The sequence below is a fragment of the Meriones unguiculatus genome, chromosome 3 (genome assembly GCF_030254825.1).
Source record: "Meriones unguiculatus strain TT.TT164.6M chromosome 3, Bangor_MerUng_6.1, whole genome shotgun sequence".
In the NCBI taxonomy this organism is placed as follows: domain Eukaryota; kingdom Metazoa; phylum Chordata; class Mammalia; order Rodentia; family Muridae; genus Meriones; species Meriones unguiculatus.
This window is the reverse complement of record NC_083351.1, coordinates 24,571,992-24,586,715: the sequence shown is the minus strand read 5'-3', so window position 1 is coordinate 24,586,715 and position 14,724 is coordinate 24,571,992. Positions and strand designations below refer to the sequence as shown.

The 14,724-nt window shown below is 42.7% G+C and overlaps 1 protein-coding gene across 1 annotated transcript in view; it reads left to right on the top strand.

Moving 5' to 3' along the window:
• The window catches only part of Psmb2 (proteasome 20S subunit beta 2), a 32,951-nt gene extending 24,894 nt beyond the window's left edge, over positions 1-8,057 (top strand). Inside the window, exons 4-6 of the mRNA XM_021652551.2 lie at positions 4,242-4,404; positions 5,769-5,818; positions 7,816-8,057. Coding sequence (XP_021508226.1) covers positions 4,242-4,404; positions 5,769-5,818; positions 7,816-7,926 — 324 coding nt within the window. The 3' untranslated portion in view covers positions 7,927-8,057. The remainder of the gene's footprint in view (positions 1-4,241; positions 4,405-5,768; positions 5,819-7,815) is intronic.
• The last annotated feature ends 6,667 nt before the right edge of the window (positions 8,058-14,724 follow it).

Sequence of the window (14,724 nt, the reverse complement as noted above, 5' to 3'; positions counted from 1 at the left end):
TAGGTTTAGTACTTTTTTAAAGTAACTGACATGCTAATAGAGCTGGAATTCCAAACTCATGCCCAGCTCTGTGTTCCATGACCTATTTTCTTTTCTTTCTTTCTTTCTTTATTTTCATTTTATGTGCATTTATTTTTTTTGTCTGCATGTATGTCTGTGTGAGGGTGTCAGATCTTGAAGTTCAGACAGCTGTGAGCTGCCATGTGGGTGCTGGGATTTGAACCCCAGTCCTTGGAAAGAGCGGTCAGTGCTCTTAACCACTGAGCTGTCTTTCCAGCCCCTCCGTGGCCTATTTCTTCCTGAGTTGTTTATTTGTTTATTATTTTCCTCTTTATTGGTGCTTAATGTCTACTTTGTATCCTAAACTTTTTTCTCCTTAGCACTCACTTCTAGAGGAAGGTTGGAAAGAAAAGCCATAAAACTTACTTATGGAGATGCAGGCATTTGATCTAAACTTGAAACACTTCTCAGAAATGGGACCTTTGGCTCGGTGTGGTAGCCTGTAATCCCAGCACTCAGAGAGGCAGAGGCAGGCAGATCTCTGTGAGTTCAAGGCCAGTCTGGTCTACTGGCCAGGCAAGTCCAGGTTAGCCAGGGCTACACAGAGAAACCCTGTCTCAAAAAAAAAAAAAAAAAAAAAAAAAAAAAGGAAAAAAAAGATAAAAACAAAGAAAGGAAGAAATGGGGCTGTTGGGGCTGGAAAGATGGCTCCGTAGAACTGTTTTTGCAATGCTCAAAAAACAAAAAGAAAAAATTTAGGAAATGTTCTCTGGTATGATTATTAGTGCTCATTTAACAAATGTTTACTAAATATATCCTGTATAGCTGTATGTCATTGAATAAGACAGACCTATTCCTGTCTTCACAGAATACTCTAAATACATGGAATATTTATGAATGGGTGAATTATATACTGTCTTACCTCCAATCACACCACAAGAAGTCGTGCTTGTATAAGCTGTCAGAGTAGAACAAACTGTAGAAACTTACAGCTATTAACTTTCCTTGTAAAACCACTTAGAGTAGCACAAAAATGAACTGCTTAGACTTGATCTCATTCCAGGAAAACAGGGACAGCATACAAAAATTTATTTGAAATTGAAAGACAAAACAGCAACAACAAAACACTAGTGTTAAGTAAAAATCTTTGATGTGGAGCATTGTCAGAATTTCTGAAACTGCAAATTGTTACACAGATGTATTGACTTAATTAGTCTAGATAGCACCACTTATGCTTCAGCATCTCACACATGCAAAAGTTGGTAATTTGAAGTCACACAATATTTGTGAGTTATCTTCTATACCACGAGTTGTAGTTTCTGACTACCAACTTCACTGAGTGCGTATGAGATGCTGAAGCATAAATTATATTATGCAGCTCAGCTAAGAAGCACAGCTGCTTCTGGACTTGGGTTTACATGGGGTTTTGTGTGAAATCTCATGGTGATGGCTCTTGTGTAACATGGCTTGTTCTGAGACTTGATTTACTCTCATATCTGGGCAAGAGTGTCATTAGAATATATGTGGACTCTGCTGCTTGAGACCTCTGTCTATATGGATTCCTAATACACCATGCAACTTGGTAAAATGTTTGAGTTAACTGTACAGTGGGTATTCTAGCTATAGTGAGTTGGGGAAAATGAGTTATACACTTAGAAAGAAGATTAAACTTACTTTGTGATAGGTGAGAAACTGTTATCATGAACTTTCTTGGAAGAAGAATGCTAATTAAAGACACTTGGCTATTATTTTTCTCCCCCCTCCTAATCTTCCCAATTTTAACATCTTAATGTTCCCAATAAGAACATCACAATATTTTGTCTGTCAGACTTTGCAATACTGTTTTCACACTTTATATTTTTTTTTATTTTTATCTTCAGCTAATTTAAGCAGAGCTTTTGTTGTTATTTAAAGTGTGAGTTATCAAAAGGTAAGGATGTAGCTAACACAGTAGAAATTTAGGGAATATTCCCACCCGAAGAACAGTTCCAGAGCGTGGCTCAGTCCAGCACACCTCACTGGAAATGTGATAGGACAACAGTTATTTTTTCAGAAGTCCTGACTGCTGATGGCTGATTCTTATTGCTGTGAGCTGTCTGCTGCTTTACTCTGTGGATGGGTACCTGTTTGGCAGTTGGAGCTCCTGTATTTTCAGGGGTCTTTAGGACTGGTCTTACTTAGTAGCACAGCTGGGTTAGAAGGTTCCAGTGGGCACACTCATGTGCTCTACCGTGACTCTTTTCAAGCTGCCAAGTGCCCACGTAGGTCAGTGTGCAGAGAATATGCAGTGTTTCTTTTGGAGTCACTGTTTGTTCCAACTTCATGTTTTGTGTTGTCTCATTTAATTGAGCACAAGTATAAGTGTAGCGATGGCCACAAACCATAGGCAAGACTGCTATCCACTGAAGCAGATGCAAGAAATACAAGAATAAATGAAAAGGAAGCCCACAAAATGGAATTTCCACCATTGGTGCCTGGGGCATAGACAGGCGGATGCAAGAGAAGTAACTATCCATTTGGAAATGAAGAACAAGGCAGATTTAGTCAAGATTCACTGTAGTAATTTGTGGGTTTGGACCTACAGGTAATATAAAGAACAAATATTTATTAAATGCAAGGTATAGTTACTTTTTTATTTATCTCATTGATGAACAGTAGATTTTATCCATCTTAAAGGAATCTTGTTCTATTAGAAAGGTGTTGGACTAGTGGGATGGCTCAGTGGGAAAAGGTGCTTCATAACCCGAGTTCAATCCCAGGACCCACAGAGTGTCCTCTGACCTGCGCAGACACAAACACAATAAGTAAATGGAGTTTTCCACTAAGAAAAGAAAATGTCATACATGTACATACATGTATGAAAACCAAATGCAGTCTAAAGTCTGTTAGTGATTCATTTAGACCATTGCCTCTGGAATTGCTTTTTGTTGTCACAGACTCCAATTACCTTTTTTCCTGAGTTGAAAAGTCTAGTGATTTTAACTTAAATATTTGAGACCTGTCATACTTCTATCCTTCCTCTTTCCATAATTATAGATTGTATAGTTTACTGTTTGATTTTAAGTCTTGGGATGGAGTTGGGGGGGTGAGTTTTTTGGGTGTTTTGTTTTGTTTTTGAGATATGCCTCACTGTGTTGCCCTGGCTAGTCCCAGTCCTGATTATGCTTGCTTTGAATAAGCTTCCTTTTTCTTCTTCTTCTTCTTCTTCTTCTTCTTCTTCTTCTTCTTCTTCTTCTTCTTCTTCTTCTTCTTCTTCTTCTTCTTCTTCTTCACTTTTTTTTTTTCAGGACAGGGTTTCTCTGTGTAGCCTTGGCTGTCTTAGACTCACTTTGTAGACCAGGCTGGTCTCAACTTCACAGAGATCCTCTTGCCTCTGCCTCCCAAAATGCTGGGATTACAGGCGTGTACCACCACACCCAACCAAGCTTGCTTTTTTTGAATGACATGATTGGAAGCAGTTTCTGGCCTGACACATAATTGTGTTTATTGGTCTCTTTTTGTTGTTGTTGTTGTTGTTTGAAACAGGGTCTCACTATGTAGCCTGGGCTGACCTGGAACTTGGAGAGATCTGCCTGTCTTTGTCTTCCAAGTTCTGAAATTAAAGGTGTGTACCATTCGTTATTCCAGGCCCTTGGTTTCAGTGACTGAAACCAAGTAAAGAATGACCCAAGAGCCATCTGAGCCTTAGAAGTGCTTTTATGCTCTTTCTGTCTTCTCTTGCTCTCTGGCTTTTGTTTTCTGTTGGGATGCCCCCTCCCCTCATCTCTGTCCCTCTGTCTCTCTCTGTCTCTGCCCTCATGGCTCACTCAGGCCCTAACTCTCTTCTGATTCCCTTCCCCCCAAATAAGTATCTTTCATACAAAAAAAGGGGGGGGGCTTTTATATCAGTCTCTTAAAAACCTGTGTGGTTCTATATGGGTGCGTGCATGTTTGTGTGTGTGTGTCAGAGCTGAACTTGTGGGAGTCAGGTTCTAGGGATGGCATCATCAGGCTTGGCTGTAAGTCCCCTTGCCTGTTTTGCTATCTCCATTACCCATATCAAGCTCTTCTCCTTAGGCTCTAAATAGAAACAAAGACTCTTTTCCTTTACCTCTGACCATTCTAAAAGTCCTCCAGGTTTACATGTTTATTTCCGCTGTGGTTAGCCAGTTGCTGCTAATACCTTCTTATTTGTCAAGAGCCGGAATACTTTTGCATGGGTGATGTTCATGCCCTAATCAGCAAATGTCTTTCCTTTGCAGACCCCATACCACGTGAACCTCCTCCTGGCTGGCTATGATGAGCACGAAGGGCCAGCACTTTACTACATGGACTACCTAGCAGCCTTGGCCAAGGCTCCTTTTGCAGCTCATGGCTATGGTGCCTTCCTGACTCTCAGTATCCTTGACCGATACTACACACCAAGTAAGTACTAGCACTCTAGGAAGAGACCAGTAGCAGAGCCCAGCCCTTAGCTGCTTCTCACTCTTATCAAACTTTGGAGTTGGCTGGCTGCATCCTAGACAGAGGGTAGCTCTTCTCTGGAAGCTGTTTTCTCTTTTGTGGATAATTACAGTCTTCAAAAACCTTAATGATAAAAGTCTTCCTGCCAACCAAAATAAGATACTGCTATCTCTGGAGCTGGGTTTTACTTTGATTTAAAGGATTCTGGAGTAAATGTCATCATGAATGAAACATTTTTAATTTCAGTTCTGTAACTTCACTTATATTCCTTTTCCTCTACCTAGGTGATTATTGACAGTTATAGAGAGTGAGGGGCTAAACCAGGCAGTTTTTGGATATGTTTTGAACTTGTGAGGACTTCTTTAGACATCAGAGCTTTTGAAGACTACTCCCTTTACTTTTCTTTACTTGTACCTAAACTGTCAGCTTGACGAAACCTGAGATGAGCAGTGCTTTTGTACTAATTTCTGTCTTCCGGCCTCAAACTCAGGTTCAGCTGTAGCCACTGTGGACAGAAAGAACTTGAAATTCCTAGCTTTCAAGGCTGCCGTTGCAGCACAGTTAACCACTTTTCTCCTTACACCCCAATCCTTCTTGTCAGCATCATAACAATCAGCATTCTCTTTTCGGTGCTGCCCTCTCATTCAACCTTAGCCATGCTAGAGCTCCAGGCTGAATCCTGAAAAGAATTAGCCTGGCCTCCTGGTGACTGTCTCTTGATTTGGCATCTGTCAGTAATACAGCTGATTCCCCAACCAAAGTAACCACCAGCCACCCTTGAAGCCTAATGCATAATATGTCATCCCAGTTTGCCATGCCTACCAACAATCCCTTTGGATCCTGTTTAGAAGAGTCTCCATCCCATCCTCTTAATTGTCTTCCCATTGTTAAACTAAGACCCAGCTGGGAGAGTGAGGATGAAACTCTGGCCTTGTCCTCCCTTTCCCTGATTTGCAGCTGGCAAGGGCAGATGGAATTGATTTAAGCCCTGGACTAAAGGGGGCTGGTGAGAGCGAGCTATGAAAAAGAAGCAGGCTGCTGGACTTCTTCAGAGGCGGGTCCAGGTCAGGGAGACAGAATTCCGTCATGCTTAGCCTTCTCTGTAGCAAATCAATTTGTAATGGCTTGCAGCTATGGGAGCACTGAGTCTGGGGCACCCTTTTCTGCATATGGAGTAAGTTTGTTGCAGGCTCGAAGTCTGAGCATGTTTTGCCTTTTCCAATTGTGTGCCTCTCAGACCTGAGGAAGTTTGAGACTTAATCACAAGCTGTTAAGAGCTGCACGCTTGACAGCCTTCAGTGCTTGGCCTCTGTATTCTCTTTCAGCTATCTCACGTGAGAGGGCAGTGGAGCTTCTTAAGAAATGTCTGGAGGAGGTAAGTAGCTCCCAGGGGATCCTGAAGGAATGTTTCGTCTTAGTTTGAAATGCCATTCCTGTTCTTGGTTGCCAGAAGGTGTAATAAATGCCCACTGATCAGATGCGAAGTTGCCACCAATGGTGGAGGTTGATTGTGGGAAATAGGCTTATTTTTTCTCTCATGGATCACCTCATCAGTGTCAGTTTTACAGTTTAATTACAACTCAATTAAATTAATTACATTTCCTTTCTGGTTCACCCAGTCTCGTGATCCTCAAAAGTCACTGTGTTTATGAATCATCTTGGGGGAACTTTTCTTATCCCTGGTAGGCTCCAACGCCCAATTCTGAATCTGTTGTAGGTAAGCAGGACTGAGTCTTGTTTTAACTGGCAACCGATTGTAATACAGGAAATAGCCAGGCCCCTACTGTAAGACCCTACACCCTGGACTTTATACTCTCTGTTGTGCCACCTATAAAGGCTATTCCCTGTAGTGGTGCATTTGGATGACCATGGGAAGCACCTGGGAAGTTTTGGGTCAGATGTGGAGAGGCCAAGACCCTAAACTCTACTCATTGTAGTAAGAGTGTAAGGATATAGGTTGAATTGGCAAAAAGTAGCCTTATTAGACTTTTCATTCTTTTATTTTCTTGTGGCCTAAGAATGGAAATTAATTAATTGTCTAGTGGGAGCAGAGGGCAAAAGCAGGTGAGAGCATTGGCAGCACTGTTGGTCTCAGTTTGTCTCCTGTATAACCCTGTCATTTGTAGATCATAGTGCCCCATTCCCTCTTCCTTTTTTTTAAATCTTCTTTCCACAGGATTTACCAAGAATCAGTTTGTGTGTTCCTCAGCCATTCAGCTGAGAGACAGTATTATCCACAAATACTGTAAGGGGTAGACAGGAAGAAGACACCGTAATATCTATCAGGTGCTCGTGAGATTTTATTGCTCTTGGATCTTAAAAAAGTTAGTGCCAGGCATGGATCCGTGCCTTTAATGCTAGCATTTGGAAAGCAGAGGTGGGTAGGTGAATTTCTGTGAGTCGGTGGCCAGTGATGTACAAAGCAAGTATCAGATCAACCAAGGCTTCAAAATGAGACCTTGTCTTTAAAAAAAGTTTTAAAGGAAGCCATTGTTTGCTTATTGTCACCTTTTCTTGAACTTTGACCTTGGTTCTAAACATAAGCCATCAGCCAGAAAGAACTTTGGAAATGGAATGGGCTGTTATTGCCCGGTCCTCAGTTGCAAACGATATGAACAACATGGAGGGAGGGAGGTCAGAAGCTTGAGGAGAAGGTCATTTTCAGATAGACTCCCAAGGGACTAGGTGGAGAGCCTGTCTTCTCTGAGGCCTCTTAGGGAAGTGTTCAGTAAGGGCAGCCACAGAAGTGAAGGTTTCCGAGCTGTGCTTGTCAGCAGTCAGCTTAGCGGTACAGTCTGTCTACACACGTGTAGACTATTCCTCCAGAACAGCCTTCACCTGAACTGGATGAGACCGGATCGAGGCTCATTCCAGGAATAAGGCTCATTCCAGGAATGTTTTGTATACATCATTCCCACCATCCTACAGCTGCACACAGCACTTCTTACCTTGACCTCCTAAATGACTAGCATAAACTGTTGAGACCTAAGATGCCCTATGTGGGTGTAGAGTTTGTTCTTAGGTCAGTTCCTTGCCAGCTTATTCCCTGAAGACTTAGAGGCAAGTGTGTTCTTGCAGACTGATTGGTAGCAGACTGTGGTGATACACATTGGATTGGCTAGTGTACCAGCTGACTGACCAGAGGCAGGCTCATAGCTGAATTCCCAGGTCATGGTCACTACCTTCCAGTCTGCCTCCAACCACTGTCTAGACATTCTTCAGTGACATAATACCAGCTGCTCCTACTAGATTATCAGTTCAGTTTCACAAAAGGAGAGGTTTACACCTGACCCTTTTAGCTTAAAACAGAACCTGCCACATTGTTAGTATTCTGTAAACATTTGCTCACTGATTTCCTTTATGTCTCTGCAGCTTCAGAAGCGCTTCATCTTGAATCTGCCTACCTTCAGTGTTCGGGTCATTGACAAAAATGGTATCCATACTCTGGAGAACATCACCTTCTCTGCTAAGCGGACACCCTAACATCACATCCTTCCCTGCCACTTACTAGGGAACTTTTTTTGATGGGCTCCTTTCATTTTTTCTACATTTTTTGATGTGCACTCTTGATAGATGGTTAATTCAAAAAATAAAGCTGAATATAGCTAAATTGAGCTTTCTGGTTTTGGTTTTGGTTTTGGTCTCAGTTTACCTAACATTACCTTAGAAATGCACTGGAAGGAGAGTTATCCTTTTGCCAGGAGACGCTCTTGTCTCTCCCTCTGTTAGTGACGGAAGTGGCTTTTCCAGCTCACAGCCATGCATTCTCTCCAGCTTCTTTCATCTAGCTTGTTCAGTCTCTTTCTTGTTAATGTATTGTTCTCTCTAAAGCAGTGGATCTTTTTGCCTTTAAACTTAAATCTTTTTTTTTGTTAGCCAGACATGGTGGTGCACACCATTAATCCCAGCATTTAGAAGTCAGAGGCAGGTGGATCTCTATGAGTTTGAAACCAGCCTGGTCTACATAGTGAGTTCCAGGACAACCAGGGCTATGTAGAGAGACCCTGTCTTTAAAAAACAAACAAACAAACAAAACACTTTTGTTTTGTTTTGTTTTGTTTTGAAATACATAACGTGTGTGCTGTGTGGAGGCCAGTCTGCCTTGCACCAACATGCCCTTGTGTTCCGGGGATCAAACTTAAGTTCTATGCTATGGGGCAAGCATTTCACCAACTGAACTGTGTCCCATCCCTTAAATCTTTTTCAGTTGATTAATTAATGTACTTAGTAAATGTCAGCAGTGCAAAAACAGAAAGTAATCCTGTTATAATCTAATCACTTTCTCAGAGGACATCTCTCATGTAGCCCAGGCTGGTCTTGAACTCTATGTAGCTAAGGATGGCCTTCAACCCTTTATCATTCTTTCTCCACTTTCCAAGAACTGGATATAGGCCTGCTTCACAGTATGCCTGGCCTTTGTACCTGGTGTGTTGACAAAGGGCATATCAGAGATGGAAGCCAGAGCCTCGCAATGGTAGCCTAGAGCTCAGCCACCGAACTCCATCCTCAACCCTCTTTTTACTTTTTGTTTTGTGACAAGGTCTCACTAATTTGCCCATCCTGGCTTTGAACTAGCTATGTAATTCAGGCTGGTCTTGAACTTGTGATCTTCTTGCCTCAGCCTCACTACTCACTAGGATTATGGGTTTTTGCCTGTAGGCCCTGCTTGCTTACTTGCTTGTTTGCCTGTGTGCTTTTTATTTTATTTGTCTTTAGTGTATGGCTGTATGCCTGCATGTATGCACCATGTTTGAGCCTGGTGCCAGAAAAAGACATTAGATCCCCTGTGACTGGAGTTTACAGATGGTTTTGAGTTGTCATGTGGATCCTGACAATCAAACCCAGGTCCTCTGGAAGAGTGCAAGTATTCTTAACTGCTAAGCCATCCCTCCAGCTGAGGTCCAGTTTTCTTTCCTATTTTTTTTTAAACCTTGATATCCATTTTTAAGAAAGATTTTATGTATTTATTTTATGTATAAATACTCTATCTGCATGTATACCTGCATGCCAGAAGGCATCAGATTCCAATATAGATGGTTGTTAGCCACCCTATGGTTGCTGGGAATTGAACTCAGAACCTATGGAAGAGCAGACAGTGCTCTTGTTTTTTAAAGATATAGGTAGGGGCTAGAGAAATGGCTCAGTAGTTAAGATCACTGACTGCTCTTCCAGAAGACCCAGGTTCAATTCTCAGCATCCACTTGGTGGTTCACAACTAACTGTAGCTCCAGTTCCGGGGACCTGATACCCTCACACAGACAGAAGGTAAAACACCAATGCACATAATACAAAAATAAATGAAGATACAAATATACATGAGGCGGCTCAGGAGTTGAGTACCTGCTTAACAAGTGTCAGACTCTGAGTTTGATCTGCAGCATCACGCACAAAAATAAAGGCTAGTCATAATTTGAGTTTTTTGTTTTTTTTTTAGTTCTCTATTTTTCTAAAGGAGGTGGAGTTTTTTATTTTAAAATAATGTGTTTATATATATTTGTCTTGGTCAGACAACTTTGTGAAGTTTGTTCTTCCACTTTTATGTGGGTTCTGGGAAGCAAGCTTGGGTAGTCAAGCTTACATGCCTTCACTTAATGAGCTTTCCTTGGGTTTTCTTGTTTTTGAACAGAATCTCAGTGTATAGACCTGGCTGTCCTGGAACTCACTATGTAAACCAAGCTGGCCTTGAACTCACAAAGATCCACTTACCTTTTCCTCTGCCCCGTGAGTGCTGGTCTAAAGGAATGTGCCACCGGGCCCAGTTTGTTTAGATTTTTTCGAGATAGGATTTACTGTATGCATATTACTCTGGTTGGTTTAGAAATTGCTATGTAGACCAGGCTGGCCTTGAACTCATGATTCTTCTGCCTCAGCCAATTTATAGGAGCCAGCAAGGTGGCTCAGTAAACAAAAGCTGTTGCATTAAGCCTGAGTTCAATTCCTGGAATCTACATGGTGGACTGAGAACCAACTCCTGAAAGTTTTTCCCCAACCTCTATTTGGCTTCATAGGTGTGCCATACCCACACACGAACGTAAACTAAGAACATAAAGGTGGGCAGTGTTGATGCACGCCTTGAAGCTCAGCACTCAAGAGGCAGGGGCCGGTGGATCTCTGAGTTCAAAGACAGCCTGATATACTGCAGAGTGAGCTCCGGGACAGCCATAGTCAACACAGAGAAACCTTGTCTCGAAAAAAAGGGGGGGTACTGAGCGTGGTACTATACACTGGAGGCAGAACAGGGGGACCTCTGAATTCCAGAAACGTGTGTGCGTGCACACTCGTCAAATTTTTTTACTTTTTCTATGTGTTACACTAGAGTAGAAATTGTTTTGTGCTGATGCATATAAACTTACTCATGGTAATGGTTGCTTTGTGTTTCCTGAAATGGATGTACCGCAGGCTGTTAAACAGAGCTATTACCCCTTCCAGGGTAGTGTTGGGGGGCAGGGGGAGGCTAACTGAAACAATGGTTCTGTGTGGGTATGTGTGCATTTGCATGTGCATGTGTTGGAATGGAACCCAGGGACTCGTGCAGTCACTCTACCACTGAATTATGTGTATGGGTTTTTATGTTTTTAATTTTTTTTATGTGTATGTACATTTTGTTCGCATGTATGTCTTTACAACATATATTCCTGGTGCTCAGAGAAACCAGAACATCAGGTGAGAACTGGAGTTAAGGTTGGTATTGAGCCTCCGTGTGGGTGCTAGGATTGGAACCTGGGTCCTCTAGAAGAGCAGCCAGTGCTGTCGAGTGCTGAGCCACCCTCTAACCACAAGCACTACTTAAGTTGTTTGTGTCAGGATATCCTGAGGAATTTTCTTTTGTGGTAACTTGATTGCCCTTCACTCCAGATTTTAGGTTGCTTTGGGCTTTTTTTTGGTGGTTGTCGAGACTGGTTTCTCTGTGTTATCCCTGACTGTCCTGGAATTTGCTTAGTAGCCCAGACTGGCCTCAAACTTGAATCTACCTGCCTCTACCTCCTGAGTGCTGGGATTAAAGGTGTGAGCTACTATGCCCAACCAGGATGTGGGAATTTTTTAAAAGCTTTCCAAGTAAGTCTTATCTTTTGATGTGGCAGAAAAGTGTGCTTTCTTTGGAGCTGTGGTTCTGAAATGTTAGTTTGCGGTCTAGCCCCTTCAGTTTTTGTTTATTCCTCTTTAGTGTTGAGAGATAGGGCCTCATGTAGCCCAGGCTACCCTGGAACTCCTGATTGTCAACCTCCCAGATGCTAGGATAACCCGTGTGCACAGTGGTGCATGGCTTACTGCAGGGCTTATTGGAACACGAATCAGGAGGTCCCGCTCTTGAGGTCTGTGTGGGTAAAACCTGATCTCTCACATCTGTTCCGTATTCTGATGTTGCTTACCTGAGAACACTGAATACTGTTTGGCCTTAGACTAAGGTTGTCCTGCTTTACCTAATTCTGCACTACTCTCTGGCTTTTTATGTAAAGTCGTGTTATATAGTCCACACTGTCCTCAAATTCATAATCGTCCTGCCTCGGTGTGCACCACCATGCCTGGCATCTGTAATATATAGAAGCTGAGTGGTGGTGGAGCACACCTTTAATCCCAGCACTCAGGAGGCAGAGGCAAGCAAATCTCTGAGTTCGAGGCCAGCCTGATCTGCAGAGCTAGTTCCATAACAGTCAGGGCTACACAGAGAAACCCTGTCTTGAAATACAGAAATAAATAATAGTAATGCTGCATATAGATAGGTTTTTGGTTTGCCTGGAAGAAGCAAGTCCTCTTTCTGAGGTTGCTGTCTATCATTCATATTCACAATACTGAGTGAATGTGAATATGAATGTGAATACAGGTTTCTTTGTGCATTGATGCTAGGTACTTAGCGTAGTAAGAACTGGGCATAGAGATGAGCCTCTTCACAAGTGATTCCACCTCTGACATGTGAAGAGGTTGGACCTTCTGCCCGAGCTGCACGGGTGCTTCTCATCACTCCGTGGATGGAGCCTGTTGAAGCACAGGTATTCTTTGAAATGGCTGAAAGGACCTAGTTGTTTGTGTAACTATGTAGTGCAAGATCTGCCGTGTAGGAAGTGCTCAGTAAATATAATCATTGCTGAATGTGGTCCACAAATGGGTGCATGTTCCCAGGGCAGCCTCATGCAAGCCCATAAATCCAGCTTCTGTCGTCACCCTAGGTCTCTTTTTTGAGAGCTGAAAATCAACTTATTCAAAGATATTCCAACCTCAGCTTTAGGGCAGCAAGCATATCAACATGTCTGAAGCTGGCCTCACCACCTGCCCATCCAACCTGTACCACTACCTAGAAACCTAGGCAAAAACAAAACAAAACAAACAAACAAACAAAAAAAAACACATACAGATAGGACTTTGGTGCTGTCTGAGTTTCTTGGGTTCTTTTTTCTCTTTTGCTTCTCGTAAAGCACAAGGTCCATTTAGTTGGATCCTGAGAAATTTCTCCTTACTACTGTGATTCTTTCCCAGAAAGTAGGAAGGCCTTTAAGCATAAGCTCATACACTCTAGAGAATCCTGATCCTTGCCTAGTCTAAATGGTCTCTGCTTAATTCTGAGCTTGCATTGCACAAGAAGCGGTATAACCATTGTGTAACCCTGTTTTTAGTCCTGTCTTCCCTCAAGCTATCCCCAGCTAGTCAGAAGTGTAAGTGCTGGTTAGCCACATAGGAGGTCAAGAAGGAAGACTCAAATGCCCAGGCTTCATTGGCTGCGTCTTATACACAGTTGGCACTGTACTGCTTCCTCTACAGTGCTGTGAGCCTAACCATATGCTGCCCAGCAGAGCCAGCGGGCTGGAGGGGTGGAAGGAAAGCCTGTCAGCCTTTCTCTGGCAGGCCTGTGAGGTGCAGTGAAATGAGAGTTGGGTGAAACAGTTGTGAGCAGTGTGAAATTTGGGACAGCGCAAGCATTAGGCAAGTTATTCAGCTTTAATATTCTCCTAAAAGTACTATATATATATATATATGTTTGTGTGTGTGTGTGTGTATGCACCTCATTTGCTCTCAACATCACATAGTCTGTGATTTTGCTTGCTTATTATTTCTTGAAACAGGATCTCTACGTAGGATCTCTGGCTGTCCTGGAACTCATTATATGTAGACCAGGCTGGTCTTAAACTCACAGAGATCCCCCTGCCTCTTTCTCTTGAGTGTTGGGATTAAATGTGTGTGCCACCATTTCTAGCAGTCTGATAATTTTAATATTCTAATGTCTTGCCGGAGCAGAGATTTTCGTTAAAGGAGAGTATACGCCTTCATTCTCTCATTCTTTTGCATGGATGGATTATGGCTTAAGATACTTTGAGAACTCAGTTGGTGCAGTGCTTGTCTAGCATATAGAAGGCCCTGGGTTTGTCTCTGGTACTGCATAAACCAGGTATGGTGGTGGTCCCAGTTTTGGAGTGTAGTCAAGAGAGCCAGCTATCCTCAGCTACATAGTGAGGTGGAGCTCGTCTTGGGATTCAGAGAAGATGCTGTCTCAAAAAAATCTCTTGAGAAAATAAGGCACATCCTTGGACTGTTAAAGACCCCAACGTCTTTGTCTAACAGTACATGTGCAAATACTGGGGGAAGAATGTTCGAGGCAAAGGGAACAATGTGAGCAGTGGCCCTCACACATGACGTCTGAGGAACAGAAAGACATTAGTATGGCTGCTGTAATGTAAGTGATGAAGAGAATTGTTGATGAGGTTGGAGAATCCAGGCTATGTTTGGCTCATTGCATACCACAGCCTTAGGAGAGCGGTACACCAGTGAACACAGACTGATTGGGAGGCTGCTGTAGCAGCCACAGGGGGAGTAGGAGCAGCGCCACATCCCAGAGTTCAAAGACATCTGGGCTGAAGGTAGAGGTCAGCAACATACATGTGGTATAGAAAGTCCCGGACAGAGTAAAACCATCGAGGGAGACATTGGCCCCAAGGACCAAGATTTAGAGGTCAAGTGGAAAAGTATCCGGCAAAGAAAACAATGGGAACTGGCTACGACAGATAAGACCAGGAAAAGCTGAGAACCACACAGGATTTCAGAAGGACCAAGAGAGCAGGTGTGGCACACCTGAGATTCCAGTATTCATCCTCACCATTGCTTTAGAGGCCAGCCTGGATTATGTGAAAACCTGTTTTAAAAAACAAGTTTTTAAGAGCAGCTTTCTGTTTAGTCACATCAAATCGAAAAAAGCTGCTTTAGCTTCAGTGTGATCACTGATGGCGAACAGATTTAAATGTACTGGCAGGGACATTAGTGAGTTAGAGTTGTGAGTGAGGGAATAAAGGAAGG